Source organism: Temnothorax nylanderi, unplaced genomic scaffold (genome assembly GCF_030848795.1).
Source record: "Temnothorax nylanderi isolate EJ_2023f unplaced genomic scaffold, tnyl_v1.0 TNYL_tig0132_pilon, whole genome shotgun sequence".
Classification (NCBI taxonomy): Eukaryota; Metazoa; Arthropoda; class Insecta; order Hymenoptera; family Formicidae; genus Temnothorax; species Temnothorax nylanderi.
The window spans coordinates 407,456-427,464 of record NW_027249194.1 but is presented as its reverse complement, the minus strand read 5'-3'; the positions used below and the strand labels follow the sequence as shown (position 1 = coordinate 427,464).

At 34.1% G+C, this 20,009-nt stretch overlaps 2 protein-coding genes across 7 annotated transcripts in view; one reads left to right on the top strand and one right to left on the bottom strand.

The window, feature by feature from the left end:
- The first annotated feature begins 1,844 nt into the window (after positions 1-1,844).
- Positions 1,845-20,009, top strand: part of LOC139776922 (paired box protein Pax-6) — a 354,486-nt gene continuing 336,321 nt past the window's right edge. Inside the window, exons 1-2 of the mRNA XM_071713966.1 lie at positions 1,845-2,104; positions 2,389-2,442. The gene's annotated coding sequence lies outside the window, so the exon portion shown is untranslated. The remainder of the gene's footprint in view (positions 2,105-2,388; positions 2,443-20,009) is intronic.
- Positions 3,080-20,009, bottom strand: part of Scalloped (TEA domain transcription factor 1 homolog scalloped) — a 164,581-nt gene continuing 147,651 nt past the window's right edge. For 5 of the 6 annotated variants that reach the window (XM_071713972.1, XM_071713975.1, XM_071713974.1 and 2 more), the window contains 6 exons: positions 19,744-19,874; positions 12,883-13,038; positions 10,398-10,613; positions 8,576-8,805; positions 8,262-8,496; positions 3,080-7,903 (listed from right to left, as the gene is read on the bottom strand). In XM_071713972.1, coding sequence (XP_071570073.1) covers positions 7,790-7,903; positions 8,262-8,496; positions 8,576-8,805; positions 10,398-10,613; positions 12,883-13,038; positions 19,744-19,874 — 1,082 coding nt within the window. In that variant the 3' untranslated portion in view covers positions 3,080-7,789. The remainder of the gene's footprint in view (positions 7,904-8,261; positions 8,497-8,575; positions 8,806-10,397; positions 10,614-12,882; positions 13,039-19,743; positions 19,875-20,009) is intronic. The other variant, XM_071713978.1, reaches the window with a different exon arrangement.

Below are 20,009 nucleotides of genomic sequence, written 5' to 3'. Positions count from 1 at the left end.
TATAATAGTTTAAATTATATCAGGATTATATTTTTTCTCATCATATATATACAAGATTATACAAGATAATATCTAAAAAAACTCTTTCATTAACATGTTTTTTTTTTATTAAAAATTTATTAAAAATTACAAATAAAATGTGGTACTTGCGTGCAAAAGTTTATTTTTAATTTTTCTTTTAGGCATGTGTTTCTTTTAATCTCTCATCTCTTCCCCATATATTCATCCGAAATTATATATTTTATAAATTGGTGCAAGCAAGCAATATATATGTATGGCTATGGTCAACGTGACGCTGCAAATGCTTCGGAGCGTTCTTCTTCTCTTTCTTTCTTCATTGAAAGAAAAGAGAAGAGGAATGCTTCGAAGCATTTGTAGCGTCACGTTGACCGTAGCCTATATGTATATTTGTAAATACTTTTTGAATATGTGTGTATATAAATAGGAGCATTATCTTTTTTATAAAAACAAAAAAATACATATTTTATTAATGCTGTATACCTATTGCATCTGATTTATTTTATATACTATATATATATATATATATATATATATATATATATATATGTGGGGCATTCCATGCCAAATCGACCTAGGTTTGACCCTCGACCTCTCGGATTTGGTCGGCGATTTTTTATGTTATTGTTCAAACTCTAAAATGCACTTAGATTTTTTTTAGATTTTTTTTTATAAAATTGATTTAGTTATAATTTTTTTAACCGACATATCGATGGCCACAATTTAAAAATCTGAAAAAATTCTCAAAAATCCCGTGTCAGATATCAAAATTAAGCCTTGACCCAAAGTGGGCCGGCGTTCGCTTCTAATTTTTTCGAGTTTTTTTCGAAAAAAATATTGAAAAAAGTTAGAGTTGGAATAATAACGTAAAAAATCGTCGACCAAATCCGAGAGGTCGAGGGTCAAACCCAGGTCGATTTAGCATGGAATGCTCCATATATATATCAATATTATATGTGACTGAACTAATTTTTACTTTTATAAAACGCCAATTTATACGTTATAATATTTTACAGCCTATTCATGTAATTAATGGATAAACTGGCTTTATAACAAATAAAACAAAATAATGTGATATGAGATCATATAAATTATTCCTTACCGTACCTTTATTGACAGAAAAATTAATATAAATAATAATAATTATATTTAAAAAATTCCTCTGTTCTGCAACAAATAATTTATATGATTTCACGCATCACATCACATTATTTTGTTTTATTTGTTATAAAGCCAGTTTGTCCATTGATTACATGGATAGACTGTAAAATATTGTGTATAAATTGGCGTTTTATAGAAGTAAAAATTAGTTTAGTCATATATAAGATGAGATGCAATATTATATATCAGATAAATATACAGCATTATTAAAATATGTATTTCTTATTTTTATAAGAGAGATAATGCTTCTATTTATACACACATTCGAAAAGTATTTATAGATATAAAGGAAACACATGCCTAACTCATTTAATACCTACCCTTTTCTCTATAAGAGAATAGTCTTTATTTATATTTTACATATATAAATATGTTGCACTAATTCTTTTTGTAAAAAAGAAATCTGTAGAAAAGCTTCATATTTTTAAAATGTCAATATTTTATTTTCAATGCAACTTTCTTTCTTATTCTTTTTTCATTTATTTCAGCAACTTTAATGTAACCAAGAATCAATTATTTCCATAATCCTTTTTTGATATCTATGTAATTATTTATCTTTATTAATTGTAAGATATAACTCTAGATATAAGTATTTTTTTCTATGTCTATTTTCTATTGTCTGAGATCTATTGTCTACGAAAGAAAAACTTTACTCTTTGACATACTTTTAAGTTAAAAGATTCAATATATTATTAGTATTATTTTGAGCTCCGTTTTAATTTGAACTTTATATTTATATGTTACAGAACGGTTATTTCATGTCTTCGGGAGTGGCGTATATTAATTATCGCGTGATCATTGTTATTCGCATTTTTGGTGCCCGTGGAGTTGTCGGGCATCAAGGGAGCTGATAACCCGAGAAATCAACCTGAGAGGAGGAGGAGGCCTGGGGAGAGGCATCGGGCGCCAGCGGAACAACTTTGCGGTAAATATTATTTTTTATTTTGTGTAAGAGTAAATGTTTTTGTTTGTTTTTAAGCCTTTTTATTTTACCATGATTTAGAAATAATAGTTAGAAAAAAAGGAGTGATTTAATATTTTATAAAAATTGATTCTTGTAAAGATTATTTTCGGAAAATATATAATTATTTAAATAAATATTTAATTAAATAATGAATAAAAAGTTTGATGCCATAGGAATTATGTTTTAAAACATAGAGTTTTTTAAACACACTGTTTTAATATGAATTTTATATTTGTATGTTACAGAATCAACGTAGCTACGTGGCAGATATATAATTCCGCTGTTGCGCATCGGTGTCGGTGAGTGATGAATTAACATATTTATTGAGGTAATGAATGATTGCAATATATACGCTCTTTGCGCGCGTCATGTAACGAAAATTTCTGAATTAAATTAAGACAACTCAACTATATATGTATAATAACTCGCTTTAGACAATCCATAACTTTTAATTGCATTTAAAATCAGGATAAAATTCTATTCATTAATTTTATTTAGATTGTCTAAACTTTTAAAGTAAACTTCCACTCAAGATAGAGTGGACAATATCCAAAAATTTATCGTGTAAACACTACAAACGAACAAAAGTTCTGGAAGAGATATGTAAATGTATTATATTAATGTATACGATATTTCTCTATTCTACATGTAAAATGGAATACTCATGTAGATTACATGTTATTGCAGACAATTGAGACTTTATTAGAAACAATTTAATTTTGCAAGAAAGAGCATTATTTGAAATATATGTATGTACTGTGCTCAAAAAAACTTTTGAGCAGTGTATATATAGGAGAGTAATAGTAAACAGCAAAAATGTAATAAAAACACAGCCTCTTTTTTTATATCAATCATTTATTTTCTCCATACAAATTATAAACATGTTTTTCAAATACTGTACATATACTGAGTTCTATTATATTTTTAAACCTCTAATTTAATGATATATCATTTTATTTATTTATTTATTTATTTATTTATTTATTTATTTTTCATTTACTCGTTAAAACAACTACTTTGATCCTCATTTCGTTTCATTTATGATAATAATATACAGGTAGATCCTTTTGTTTCTTTTTTTCTCTCCGATCAATATTTTTTTTACAATCAAGCTCAATTCTTTGATATGGCAGTTCCAGGATATGAATAAATAGAATTTTAAAGGGATGTAAATTTCTGAGAGTTTGCCGAATTAGCAGACCGATTGCATGTTGCGGTCAATACTTTCATAGAGATAAGATTCGATTTAATTGGATTGGAGATAAATATACGTTTTAAAGCATAAATAATATAAGAATATTCTGGTTTATAAATATATTTTAATTACTCATCTATGTATCTAATTGATTATAAATACAAAGAGTAAGTAAAATATATTGTATAATTCATGAGTAATCATATCGTTTTTTAATTTTTGTCAGTAAATATATAGTTTATAGACGTATAGCTATTTAGCAATATATAATTACTAACTTAGATAAATGAAAATGTGGTAAATTAATAAACATTAGACGTCTATTGGTGTATCAAAGTACTGCATCCATAAGAAACTAATAGGTCTCTATGAAAATATTAAGAATTTTTTGCATACTTTAATTTCGAAACGTGGAACTGGATTCATAACGAGCCGCAAGCAAAACAGTTTCTCTCTTCTTACGGGAATACTTATTACAAAAATGTAGCTGTTGGAACTTGAACAATTTCTCATGGTCTTCATGTAAATATATACAAAGATATTTAACAAATCTGAGTCAATCGATCGATATCGTATGTTATTGTGTACAGTGCGAGTTGTCTCTTAATTTTTCTCTTTTCCTTAGTCTACTTCTGCATTTTGTATCTTATCGGGCTTCGATTTTCGATATCATCATTATAGAGTGAGAGAGTACTATTTTCTATCTTCACAGAAGACATAGATAAATATATATTTTTATAATCTTTCCTTATAAATGTAATTCGCTTACTTTAAAATCATTACGCGTAAATGTCAATAATATTAGTGTCGGTGCTGCTTTTTCTCAATTTCATAGTCGTTCCACCTATTTTCAAATTTTCATACAAAATAAAAATCTACGTGACCGAACCGAATTTCTGTGAGTATTTTTCAAAGATATTGCATAATTTTAAAAACAATAATTCATTACTAAGCAATTCGATATGTAACCACGTTGAGACGTTGTCTTGTTCATTATAAATATGTATTAATAAATTGTATGCGTACAATGAGAACATTACCTGTTATATTTATTGAAATTACTGCAAATGCAAAGTAGAAAATCTTGTTTTCGACAGTTATTAACGATAGTTATGAATCAAAGTATTAAAAAAAAAAAAAAAAAACTCATTCGTATATAGCATGGCCGTGGTTACAATTCCAGTTTGATGTGCAAATGATTTTGCTAAATCACAATTTATGTATTGATGAAAGATATAAGTAATAAAAAAAAAACGATATGATACGATGAATTACTAGCTAGTATCCATTTGAAAGAAATACTATTGCAAAAAAATTACTTTCGAAAGTCGTACTTACAAATGGACATATTACTGAAAAGTATTATAGAGAGTCACTCTCTTATGTGTATTTTTCTTTATGTCTTTAACCCTTTTACTTATGAGAGTTACTTTCAAATAAACACCAAGCTTATATGAAAAAAAGAAAAAACGGTAACAATGAGTAAAACATATAAAAGCTGCCAGTTAAAAAAACCACATTCACATATCGATTAAACATAAATTCCTTTCTACTCCAGTCAACTCATATAGTAAATTCACTTCTCACCCCCAATAAAAAGCGACATATTTCTGACTAAAAGAGATCAAAATACATTGCCACTTGTTTCGTAAAAGTTAATTAAAGTAAGAATACGGTAAATAATATTATCTTATTAAAATATACACGATCTTTTCTTGCTTACATTAATATTTACTGCTCGATAGGCAAGTCCTATTCCGGAAACACACAACAGATTGAATTAAAAAATAAGTAAAAACTTCCTGTGCAATTATTACACATAATATATGTATATATATATATGAGAGATGCGATGAAATGAAGTCAACTGCAAGATATGGTCCTCTACTCGTTTAAACAATTGCCACTAAGTTGATGAAAAATCTCTGTATGTAAGTTCTCTATGGTCCATGTATGTGTAACATGTAAATTATATTATTAAGTACGAAACATTTTTTTTGCAAAGGGCTATTGAATCCCCTTATATCAGTGCTTTGAAAAATATATCTTTAACTTACAGAGATTTGGAGAGTGATATTGAAATCAGACGATCAAATGATGTATCGTAACTTGATAATACCGACGCTTTATATGCCACTATGAAATCGTCATGTGTCTCGCATTACATTTCCCAAGACTGATTTCAATATACTCCTGATAAAAAATGCCAAGATCGGGTTTCAGAGTCAATCAAAGTCCCTATCACATAGTTATAACTTATGACGGCAAACCTTCCATCTGTATAATCGATATATATGTCGACCACCAGGTATATCGCTTTGTAAGTGTAGAAAGATAAAAACAAACAAAGTACGCTAAGTAAGAAAAATCATTCATCAGTAAGAACTATAGAAAATGATCTTAGAATACAAAGTAAGGCGATTATAAGAAATACAAACACATCCCTTTAACCTAAGTGTCGCTGTCTAATCAGAGTGGGTTTGCGCATGTTAGCAAGTGCGCTTTGAACAATTAAATTTAAAAAATATTATATATAAGAATAATCATTCTTCTATTGAACGTTAATAATTGCTGTAGCGTAGATTCTCAGAGTGATAAGAATTTTTGCACGATACGAAAAGCAGTTCTATATGACAAAGCTTGAAGAAACGCATGTTAATGTACGATATTTTAACACAACTTTTTCCTTTGCCTCTGACTTAATTCTGATAATTAAAAACAATATATCATTGCATTTCATGTTACATAAAAAAAAATCATAATGGCATACCTCTCGGTCAAATCTCCATTTCTTTTAAAACTTAGAAATCACTTAGATAACTTTATACACGATCATTTATAACAATGTAAATTGTAATCATTGCATTAATATTTAACATATATATTCTTATACGTAATATATGTATGGTATCTGTGTGTGGATGTTTTCTGTCTCGAGTCTCTATAATATATCGTCTAATTTAATAATAAAACTATAATACTAAATCAAATGTTGGGGTACCATGCCTTTCCGAGATCAGAGTCTGTTTCTTTGTTTTCTCTTTTTTTTTGTTTTTGTTGCATGCTTCTATCTCTTTATGCAAGTTTATACTAAAATTTATTGTCAATTTTAAATTAATTCATTATAATATATCCTCTTTATTAAAATCGATCCTCTTTTTATTAAGATTAATCGACGAGTTTATTGAGACGCCGATTATACGGGACGATGATTATAATCATAAAATATATATATGAGAAATTGTTTAATCTCTATTTTACTATAAAATTTATAACTGTGTAATATCTTGAAGACATTGTCCGACACAAATGCAAGAATTTCTTTTTACACCGTGTCAAATACTTATACATATATTGACCCAATAAGTTACTAAAAGTATAAACTTTGAATCAAACTCAAGCTCGGGCTGGCCAGTACTTTATCATATATGTGTACATATGTGTGTAGAGTCCTTGTTAAGGAGTTTCACGGAAAACGTTCGCAACACATTCCGTTTATTTTATTTTACATTACAAAACATTCGAGTTGAAACACACGAAGATACAAATTAGATTTTTCGGGGTATTTATAATATTTTTATTATACAATACTTAGAATTTCTCATCTTTAATTTAATTCCTTAGCATGCACAGCCGGTTCGTAATCAGTTGAAATATCGCGACTCTTTTATATTCTCTGATATCTCTCTACAACTAATTCTTCAAAATAGAAAAACGTATTTTTTATCAAATTTAAATTTATGAAGTTAGCATGTTGCATAACAAAAGATTTGCGTACAAAAAATTTGAATACAGAAAAAAAAAGAAAGAAAGAACGTATGCAATGCAATATTTTAATTCATCCGGATTGTATGTGTGGACGATGTTTTATTACAACACCTATTATTTACCCGATACTTTTATATCTGTTTATAGAATAATTTTCATAATATTATCGACCGAATATTTTCCATCGAAACTCACCTATGGACGCGAAAATATTTCTGTATAAGTGTAAGCATGTTTACACTCACATATATTCACGCAACATATCGCGCAATCAAATTCCTATATTCTAAACTTTCTTTTATTCTAAATCAGCTGGTTTTCTCTAAACTAAATTTCTTTTTTTTTTCTTTTTTTTTACACTGCTGCTTGTTGCTTTTCCCATTATTCATATTTGTTATGATGTCATATTCAACAGATAACAAAAATATACAATAAGAAATGAATAAAAAGAGCGCAAAATAACATTTCCAATATGTTTGTATTCTTTAGAATAAAAATGGGAACTGAAGGGAAGATTAGAGGAAATGCTTGACCCCAATAACTTTAGAATAGAGGAACTTGGCTATATGTGTATATTGTATTTTCACAATGTAATCGTGTGTGTATACGTGTATGGGTGATCTTTATGTGATGGTAGGCACTGATGGGGGTGGATGGCTGCATGGCGAGCAGGTTCAAGCAGGCTAGTCTTGGACCAATCTGTATATGTGATGCTGAGCACCGTGTTCAGATGTCGATACTTCGAACACATATGCCGTACACAATAATGTTTCCTGCGTATCCCTGTTCGTGACAACCTGAAAAGGCAAAAAGGCACGAATCAAAAACATATTTCTCTACAACAATGTTTACAGCACAGACTATTTATAATTTTTTATAATTTTTTGTTTCAACACACAAAGAAATACGATTACAATAGTAGCACCAATAGCATCAATTCCAGTAGAATTGTAATGTAATCGTAAAACCGGACGGACAAGTTTAAAATTAATAGATAGACCCAAAATATAATTTAAAAAAATTAATAAATAAACTTTTAGTTGACTTGGCATTTCAAATGACTTGAAATATCTATTCAAGAATTAACATAAAGAAGTACATGTAACATATACATATATGAGAATTGATACACATGACATAATATCGTCAACGCACCTGGAGAATGGTGAAATTTTCGAGAACGCTGTTCATCATGTACTTCTCTGGCAGGTGCTTCAGTTTGTGGATGAAATTAATCATATATTCGCACATAGGTGAACGGCTAATACGGTAAACGAACCTGCCATTCTCAAACCTGGCATATTCCGTCTCCACCTTCTCTACTACCTGCTTTCCGAAGGAGCATACTTTCGTCGAACATGTTATCGTCATGTTCTCGTTGCTCTCGTACCTATCACGGTGCAAAACACATGTATAAATATTATGTTGAACTTAGAGTCGAGTAATCGAGAACCAGACGCGTTACTCACTGGCTCGTGACGCCGTAGAATACTCCGCTTTCATCTTGGATGTTGCTATTGAGATCAGCCCAAAACTTAACGAGGAAGAAAGCCGCTTGCGGTCCTTTATCGTAAAGTTCTTTCAGACCGCCCTTCTTTTCCGGGAATTTGTCGTATATCTGTTTAACGTCGACCGCTTCCAACAGCGGATCGGCGTAGGTCGCGGAACCTCCTATATGGACGAACAGGTGTTTGTGGTACTGAAAGAAAAAGAAATTCACGTGCGTAAACGAGACCGCCCTGTATCGTAATCGTATATACATATACGACATCGTCAACTATCCGATCAACTAAATATCTATGACACAGATATTCTATCCGACACTTTTTGCTGCATAAGTTACAATCATATTAGACTTTATGTTAGCGCTAGAATTTTTTATATCAAATCTTTTGTCCAAATGATAAAATGATTTACTCACTGGTGTATAAGAGTAATATACATATAGACACAAATAGACAAATACAATAACTATAATATTAGATTTTACTGATAATTATATGTTGGCGCTGGTTTCTGATATCAAATCTTTTGTATAAATGATGAAACAATTTAGTTTAGTACAACGATTATCTATACTTGAGATATACGTATAATCGTTTTCGAGAATTAATATCTCACAGAGAATTAATTCTCACAGCATTTTTTCATCAGACACGTCGATAAAATATGAGCATGCCGCATTTTATCTTCATCAAAAAAAGATTTCTCAAAGATATACGATGCTTTTGCAGCAGTTTTACGTATATAAAGGCCTACGACGCATGAATTATTTCAAAATCAAAGGAGGCGGTTTAATTCGAGTCCCAACCGAGGCCATTTATTAATATTCTAATATTGAAATACACAACGTTTCGACCATGGTTTGTGGTCCTTATCAAGTGTAAACTACACTGTTGGAAAATTTGTGATAAATATAACATAAATCACATGTCCCAAACGGTCCACTCGAATTTTGGTGTGAATTTAACATAATATGGATTTGTTAAATGGTAACAATACGATACTGTGTTAAAATATTTCAACAGAAAGGAAATGTAATTCTGATCGTAATTTGATGTTAATCATGTGTACAATTAACATAACTTTTATGTTCAAGTTAAGATTGTGAGATAAAATCAATTGACTCTCTTTTTCTGTAAATTTTTATTCCCTGCACTTGTGTTATAGAGTAAAATCAACATTCTTTTTCCGTAAATTTCAAAACATTTAATAAATACGTTCAAATTGTGTTACTTTCAAATATTTTTTAAATTATTTAAATAATTTTACATTTTAAATTTGTTGAGTTCAATTGACATAGCACACAGGCATATGTTAAATCCAACACATGTATGTGTTGATTATTTTACACAAAAATTAAAACAAGGACCTTAAACAAAAAACTAGAAAAATTTTCCAACGGTGTAACTTATATAATATGACTGTTCTACGAAACATCTTAATTAGAAAAACTGATAATAGAAGGAAAATAATTTAAATACGGATTTACATATTGCGTATGTCATCGAGGGTAAAAAAATTGCTTCTTGCAACGCGGTAACATTGTCTCAGAGAACCTAGCGCAGCTTCGCGATTCGTCTCGATGAATGTATACATACATAGAGCACAGAGAGAAACGGTCAAGCCCAAGTGACACAGTCAATGGTAAACTGGATATTATATTACTAAATGGCCAGTTTGGTCGAATTAAACCGTCTCCTTTGTTAATTATTACTGGCAAAGAAAAAAAATTACCTCTGGTTTGTCTCGAAATCTTGGCAGTTTAATAAATCTTACGATGCTACTTACAATCTCCTGTTCTCTCTGCTGCTCCATGTAGGCCGAAAACTCGACAAGCCTGAGCTTGTGGGTCGCGATGGCGCGTCCTTCCCATGGTGGTGCAGGCTGCGCTTGGACCAAATCACCGCTCGAGACCGCTGTCGCCGGTTTTCCGGTGTAGGCAGGCTGAGGGAAGGGTTTGACATCCTGGGACGTTCCTGGTTGCAGACCTGGCTGCCAAAATTGCTGAAAACATATCGCGAGTTTAAATCTACGCAAAAACTGACGATTATGGATTAGCCAATTTCCACGCGCCTGACGTTTATTAATACGTTTATTATCAAGTTTATTAAAATAAGCTAATAAGTTTATTGCTATTTAATAAATAAATAAATAAATAATTGATTGCTTTAGTTATCAATTATAATAGAGCGAGATTTGTATAACAATACGATTGTCCTGTAATCGCATTGCTATTAACTATAAAAAAAATAATAAATTGACGGTTGATAGTTAAGCAAAGAAATCAACGAATCCGTTTCTCTTAAACTATGGAAAAAATTTAAACTTGCATTTTTGAAATCTTTTCAAACAATTCGTTGCATTACGTAAATCCTTATACCGCAACTGTTTCGATAAAAAAAAGTTTACAAAATTTTCCATAAAAAGCCATCGAGCCGTCGGGCGAGAAACGAGCGATAGGAAACGAAATGAATGAACACAAATAAAAGAGAACAACAACAGCAATAACAACAAAAGGCTAATGATCGCGTTTTATGTTATGTAAAAAGAAAGAAAGAGAGATAGTTTGATAAGCCACAACGAACGTCGTTTTCCATTATGCAGATACGTCCAATGTAACGCATACATACGTAATCTGTATGTATACATGTCGTATGTATAGGTATGTGATGCCCACAGGTGATACGTATGTACAAGATTAGAGCAATGGACAAATTCAACAATACACAACAAGGGCCCCCAGGGGCAGCGTAGCAGCAGAGAGCCAGGGAGGATGTCACTTTTGCAAGGGGTGGTTAGTTATCGACGCAAAAGCTTTCGCGTCATGAAGAGAAGAAAGTACGCGATTGATCATATATACGAAAACAAATTTCTCCCTCTATTTTCCTCGTTCTTCTTTCATAACCAAATGTAAAAAAGAGCGCAAAGGAACAAAACATGACAGCGAAAAAGCGGAAAGCTTATAATTAAAGAAATAAACAGAACACACTATTCACCGTCTCTAATCAGTTAATATTATTTTTTCCTCTTTTCTTCGTTGCATAAGACACAGGATGGAAGCAACACACCGTTAAGTCGGGCTAAAGATACGAAAGCAAACTTTTTGAATTTTGAACAAGTAACTGTCATTGTTCGCAAATGTATCGCTTTGTTTAAAAGTTTAAACATCACAAATATATTTCCGACTTATTTAACAGTGCTCACAAAAATTTAAATTATATAATACACTTGTTATATTATGTGCGGAAGCTAATGCTGAATACCCTTACCGAGATCAAACAGCTTATTTAATTGTGAATCCATGTTGTTTCTATATACATATAATAAGTGCAACGTTGTTAAATTAGTGCCACTCGTTGCAATCTCTCTGGCGTGACATTTTAATTACATGGTATTATCTCAAAGTCTCGTGAGACACAAAAAAATTTACAGGTCAGTCGACAAACCACACGGCATGGGCACTTGCCTTCGATCGCGGGCGGATTAGCGGTTATCGAGCGAAGCGGTTAGGAACAATCACGAACTTGAAAAGAAGAGGCCAAATTGGCAATACTGATAATAAAAGTAAAATTCCTATCCTCAAAGACGACGAGACATTTTATGTCCTTTCTACGAAGCTTTCAATCTGTCGCGAGATATATCATATATATATATACATATATGATGCATGATATGTAAATCGAGATAAATCGGAAATGCTATTATTGCCACTATTGTCCATTACTATTTAAAACTACATCATGTAATAGTCACTAATATGTCATAACAATTTTACTTTTTGCTTTATTAAAAAAAAACCGATATTTCTCGTTTGCATAAATCCTCTCATCGTTAAATTCGATTCAACTTTTTTCATTAGGAAAATCTGTAGTTTCCGAAAATTAAGTATTCCAAAATCATCTTGAAAAATTTTCCTTAAAAGTTTCACCAAGAATTTTTGTATAAACACAATCTTTGATAACAATAACGGATTCAGCTCGTCTTTAGCGCTTGATATATACATATTATAAAAAAAAATCGATCGAAGAAACTTAAAAATTAGAGTCAATGCAACGATTATAAAAGCGGGAGAGATTGAGGCCGCTTGTTTTACGTAAAAGCAATTCGTCATGCGAAGTGCGCACCCATCAGTAGTGTGATGTAGTAACTTAATTAATTCGCATTTTATAGAGTCTCGTCGTCTTACCCTCTAAAGCTCGTTGGCTCTTTTGAAGAGAAAGGCCGATAAAGAAAAAAAAAATGTCTCAAGGGGTTCTCCGAGATCAGGACTTACCGCTCCGGGATAGGAGACAGGGGTGGAAGCATGAAGGGCAAGGGGCCCCACGAGGGCGGGGGGCATCTTGTTGTGTATCGCGCTTCCAGCTGATACTATTTGGGCGCTTGACATGCTCGACATTGTCTGGAGCGCCTTCTCCTTGGCGGCATGATCCTGACAAATTTCCAGACCGATATTATATAATCACCACGCGATATGCCGGACGGCACAGTATCATATTATCGATATTTGATATCCTCTTTCTCAATTCTAAGCACTACGACGAGAGAAATCATCGAGGCTAGATAGACTGTAGAGTGTATAGTACAGTGTGGTGCGTTAACACACAAGTGCGTTAACACGTATTCTAGCAGACTTGGCGGAACTGATCTTTAAACCCAGACAGCACGTATGTCCCGATTTTGGACACGGTGCCAGTCCATGGGAAATCTTTTAACGAATTCGGAGCAAATTCCTCCATCGAAAATATTTCGACGAGAACCAAATTTTTTAATATTCAAATTTTTGTAATTACATCTTTGTAATTAAACTGCGAATACACATGCGTTAAAATTCCAAAGAAAGCAGAATTTATCTGAATTGAATTTTTTTGAACGACAAGTTTTTACAATTATATTTTCAAGTTAAGAACGCTGTGTGGTGCCTTGACAAATTAATTGAGGACAAATCGACTTTAAATTGCTAAAGGAATTATCCAAATTTGTTCATGTATTAAGTATTATATAGACACAATTAATATAGATGTGTATTGCGCGTTTCTTATAAAAATATAAAATGCTTATATAATTAAGACGAATGAGTTGTGGAAGTGTTCGATATGAAAATTGAGACGTAGATCAATCTTTTAGCATTTCTGAATCGCGGTACACATTTTGTTTTTAATTATTCACTTCGTGGAAGGAAAAATGCAATGTGGCTCGAAAAATCGAAAAATTCGAGACATCCGGGACTCGCGCGATATCAATCAACAGTCGACGGATAAATTCGTAACATTCTCAATGATGCGAATCAATTTACCGCTCCCGGACGCGTGATTACCAGCGTTCCTTTTTTCTCCCTGTCCCACTTCCCTCCCCCCTCCCCCCCTTTCCGATATTTTTTCCCCGATTCTCTCGAATCTCTCGTCCGTCGCGCCGCGCGCCGCACGCGATGAAATCGATCGCGATCGCGCGGAGCGGTTGATTGCAGAAACAACGGCGGCGGTGGCGAGTCCGGTTGCAACAGAAATTCGCGGGAATTCGGCGCGCTTTTATCGGAAAGCCGTCGTTTTAATCAGCGCCCGACCGAAAATCGCTGACGAGGCGAACGAGAGATGGTTCGTTGCCGTGACGTTCGGAAAATTGCCATGCCCACCACCACCACCATCATCCGGTCCCGCACCGATTCACCCGTGCGCCCATTTGTCTCGCACTCGCACTCTCTCTCTCTCTCTCTCTCTCTCTCTCTCTCTCTTTCTCATCCCATGCCCACGGGAGCACAGGGATTTTCAATTTCGTTCATAAATCCGTAATGGAGGAGTCACTACGAGTGCCGGTCGACCGGAATGAAGCGTCGCCCGCGTAACGATGCGAGCAATAAAGAATTTAGCCGACGGTGCGACCGAAAATCACGGGCTACATTTTGCTCTCCACGTTGTTTACGCCCCTCGCGTGTTCGCTTCGAAATACACGGGGGTGAGTATCCCAATGAGCCGCCACCGCCACCGCCACCGCCGCCGCCGCCGCGCGCCACCGCGCCGTTCCTATTACCTACGGATTTTTCGATCAATTTGCAGGTGAATTTTGTTTAATGAAATTGTCGATGTGTATATATCGATAGTGTCGTCCTAACTTGAAAATAGTGGAAAATGGACAACTCGCCCTTGGATTGCGCGTAGCAGCTGCAAGTAGATGATGACAATTTTGATCCTCGGTTACATATAAACTTTGCTTCGATAAAATTTTAATTCAAAACTGTGACATTTAAAAGTTAACGTTATACTTATGGGAAAGCATTGTATCTTTAACTTAAAAATCAAACAACTATTATAGTATGACGTAAGTAAATAAACAAGCAATGAATTACAATCAAGTCCACAAGAATCCCAGTAAAAGGATAGGGCGTCTAACGTTTCGATAAACTAAAATAGATTGAATTTTAGATTGAATTTTTTTTACCGCACGATACTTGCCGGCAATTAATGGCTCAAATAGATTGTAGATCAAGTATGAAATAGAAAAATTATTAAAGCAAAAAAGGTAATACAATCGCTGTATAATCAATTTGTACAATTTTGTGTACACAAGCAACTCTTTTGCCGCAACTGATTATTTTTTAACATACCGATTAACAAAACTTATCGTATATAAAGCAATTAATTAATGGACAAATCTCTTCTAAATTTTGTTTACAAAATTCTTTGTAATTATCGGATTATTGGATAACTTGGTAATGTAAATAGAAATATGCGGTAAATGTCATTAAAATTTCCCTGTACTTTCACTGATAATTCGGTTATTAAAATAAAACGACTCTTAATTTTCGTGAGGCGAGGTTTAGAAGAGATTTGGGGAATGTGGCCAAGCTATAATGCATATTTATTACGCAATTTTCGGAATCCGTACCATAATTTCCATGATACGTGTCTCTCATTTTTTTATTTCTATCACAGCAACCCCGGATACGATATTTGATTCGCCTAAATTTCACAAAAACGACATGGCATCGCAAAGTGCGTTTCAAAACCACCGCGGATGTTCTTCCAATTGAAGATTACGTAGCTTCTATCCGGAATAGTGAATACTATCCTTGCGCGTAAGCGCGTAAAGTCGATTTACAAAACGGCCGTGCACGAATTTCGCCGGGTAGAATGTAATTTTTTATGAATGTTGGATGACATCGATTACCCGCGAAAAGTCCATTTCGCTGCGCGGGCCGTTGTTCACGTTTGTGCGAGGCGCGCGCTGAATTTGCAGCGGAAAATCAATTCGGTTAATTGAGAGGGTGCAGTCCGTGTCGTTTTTTTTAATTTCCACCCTTCGTCCCATACGTCGCCCCCTGCCTCTCTCTCCCTTCCCCATTTTCTCCCTCCCTTGCTCTCTTTCTCTCTCTCTCTCTCTCTCTCTCTCTCTCTCTCTCTCTCTCTCTCTCTCTCTCTCTCTCTCTCTCTCTCTCTCTCTCTCCCTCATCTCTCTCTCTCTCACTCACTCACTCACTCACTCACTCACTCACTCACTCACTCACTCACTCACTCACTCACTCACTCACTCACTCACTCTCTGTGTCTATCTCTCTCTCGCCCTTCATCTCTCGAATACACGCCAGGAATGCAGAGGATTGGGCGGGTAACGGGGTTGGACATGTTTATCGACATTCTGAAACGCTCGCCCGTTTTTGGGCACCCCCCCTTCCCCCACAACGCCCTTCTACCGCTATACCCCCGCCCCGTTATCGGAAGTACGTTTACACCGCAACAATTAATTACGCCGTAATGCCTGGTGCAATTATTTCCAAAATAGATAAAACGGCGAACAATCTCGATAGACGGTGATAGTTGGTGATGTAATATCGTTTGACGGTATGTAAAATGTGTAACACAAAAGCTAAATCGAGTCCACGCGAAATGTAATACGCGTCTTAATATTAATATGAAAGAAAATAATAAATGTGCCGGGGAAAGAAAGACAAACTAAAAACTATAGAATTATCGGAAAATCGCAATCGGAAAATTTAATATTTTCAGCATAAGATCGACGGTAAAATAAGGAAAAAGTTTTAAGTTACTCTTAAATTCTGTTTCTTATTTGTTCTACCATTTGGGGGAATGCATGGATAATTATCATCAGGTGAATCGTTTTAAAATTCGCGACAAGTGTGATCATGTCCAAAAATTAAAAAAGAAAATGCTGTTCTATTTTTACCTTCATATAACAAATCTATATTATTAAAATCAAATATCCTATATAATTCTAGTTTCAATAAAAAAAAAAGCCAGTAAAATTTTTTCCAACAGGATTTTCCAATTCTTTTGCCGGATTTTAATTAATTTCAGTTCAATTATGTTCCAACGAGATAAACAATTTCTTCTAAATTAATAGTACCTTGTTTAAAATATATGAAAGCAAGGAGCACATGATTTGTGTAAGACGATACTGGTGCGTGTGAAATACGAACGCCGTTCGCGAAATTCTTTTCCTTCCTGGTCGAATAAATCGCGCGGTTCGCGGCCGCATGGGCGGGGGGTAGCAACCCCTTCTTTCTGAGCAACAAGCAATAGTCGCGGCGCGCGGCATTTACCCTTCCTGAAACACGAAAACTAGAAAATTACGTCACGGTGGACCGTACACCACCCTCCCATGGCTGCTACTTTCCTGAATAATGTTCACGGTATGCAGCCACTGCAGTTGCAGTCGCTGCAGCTGCGGCTGACCGTGCTTAAAAACGGAAACCCGCGCGCAAGTATTTCATAAATGGCATCGTGGTACGGAACCGCGCGCGCGGAAACAGACGACATCTTATTACGCGAAAGTCGTGCGCGCGCGCGCGAGCGAGCGTAATTAAAATTGCTCGAGAAACGCCGGTGTTTTTTCCGCACTCTTTGGGACCTCCACAAGAGCCGAGGCGCAATATAGTAGAATATAAAAATGACACAACGCGGAAAAATAAAAACATTATAAATACATTATATACGCTAAATTACTCGTGCAAGACAGTATCATGGATATGGAACGTTAAAGACAGATTTAAATTTAAGATACGATTATGAAAGAATGCTGATAAGCATAACATCATTTATTGCAATCAATTGCCTCAAACTAAAGCTCGACATAAAACTCGCTTAAAGTTGTTGAAATTTAATAAAAAGTCCAAGTTTTGTTAGCTTCTTTTGTCTATATCCTTGAAACATATAATTGATGAAAATTTTCATTTCTAATCGCTTATACTTAAGAAACAATTAGTGCTTTGATATTCTTTCATTTGTCCTGAAAAGGACTGCTATCTCTGAAAAGGTTTCGATTATGTGTTACGACAGCTTCAAATCGCAGGATCCTTCATTGAATTTCGCTTCATTGAATTATATCAATATCGAAAAAACGAGTAATACATTTACGCGATAATTAATTAATTATATCTATCAATTAACCCCTTGGGGATAGTGGAAGAAGATGGGTATAAACGCTATTGGTAAATTATATTTAACGATCCGACTATTTGGTGTATAACGCCTAGATTGCGCGGAATATCCGAAAAAATTTTCGATTTATCCTTGTCGATTAAATGGCAGTTTTTTTTTCTTCGAACGAGAGTTTTTGCCGGAGCGCTGCATACAATCGCACGGTTAATTTACGCGCTCCGCTTTTGTTTTTCCTCTCTTTTCTATTCCGAATATTGACCGATCCTGTATAACAATACTCTATTTCTCTCTCTCTCCCCCCGCTCCCCAATCTCTCGCTCTCTTTCGTGTCTTCTGTCTCCCGTTATTTCACCGCCCATCGCGGCGAAATAGAGGTACCACCGCGATTGCACCGCCATGCTTTGATTTATTAACCAGCGCGCAATTGTTCGCGAATCGCTTTAATAATTCAGCTGTTGATTAAACGGGCTGGGTTCATTTTTACGCGTGATTTATCCCGCGGCAATGCTCCCTCTCGATATGTGTGTCCCTCGATATATGTGTTTCTCCCTATCATTGAAAATGATTCCGCAACGGCCATCGCCCGCTAATGCTCGCACATCGCCGATCGCGATTTAATATCATCGCTACTATGCTCTCCGAGGCAACATTGTGCGAAACGCGAAATACAGCAGAATTCTGATTATCCCAATGCTAAACATTTCGTTCGAGTATTCGATTTACCTATTTGTAAAAGATACATATTGTTTGGTGAAGAAACGCAAGTTTTTTATATGCGCAGAATTCTCGGATGCCAAATGTGTATTTTATTGAAAATAAAATGTATCGAGACAAAAGAAATAAACATATAGAGGAAAGAATATTTTGACATCGAACGATGAAAAATCATTACACATATATGTATATGTAATATAATATATAATCAAATTAGATTCCTTCCATACAATATATATGCACACATCCTTCTTCTAATGATATATTTTCTTCTCTATTATTTTTAAGACTTGGTAAAAGAATACGAGAAACAATCTAATCGTGTCTTTCTTCAGTGAAATTCTTTGTTTCGTTTCATTAATGGAATATTACTTAATAAATGACAGTATAAAAAACAACATTAAAAAAATATATATATCACAGTATTTAACAAATAATAATATAAAAATAATATTAAAGAAACGTATAATTGTTCGATTATATATGTACGACCATCGTTCCTCTAATAAATTCGGTTGATCGAATTTTCGGTATATTAGCTGCACCAGTTCAGAGAGAAATAAAAATCCACCGCATGTGAGATTCAAATATCAATTCCACGTGCCAAGTATCGCGTTTATACGACACGTACAATATTTTATTTAATATATTATCAAATGACACGACGTGTCATCGAGTATCGCAGTATTGTTAAATGAATAATTGTACAATCGCGTTTATTTCGCATTTCATTATTACAATAATGTGTCATGTTAAACCGCTATTGTCGTACGGTTAATTTTGGTAGTCGCGGCACATCGCATTTAGACAAATAAACAAAATTTATATCGGTTTGAATAAATTTGACGATCCCACCGCACACGTAAGAGGCAAGAAACGCAATCGAGATGCGCTACGTTGCTATATATAGGTGGGGCTCAATGTGGCGTTGAAAACCATTTGAAAAAAAAAGAAAAAAAACCGACAATAGACGTAATAACGTAGAACTGTAGAACGTGCGATTGGGAAACATATAAACCGGATATACTCACCACTTTGAGTTTTGCCTGTATTTCCCGGAGTTTTCTTCTCGCGAGAACCTGTATATGCGAAGATACTTGCTTTCGCGTTCTCGTTTTACCGGTCCTCAATTTAATATAACGAGCGATCAGCTCGTTGCGACCTGCAACACGACAAATTATGTGTATAAAGATCAGTATTCTTAATCTCAATAGACGGTAATAAATGTCGTTAGTAAAACACAAATCATGTAACCAGACGCGTAATCAGAGACATTTAAATCAGATGATATTCATCC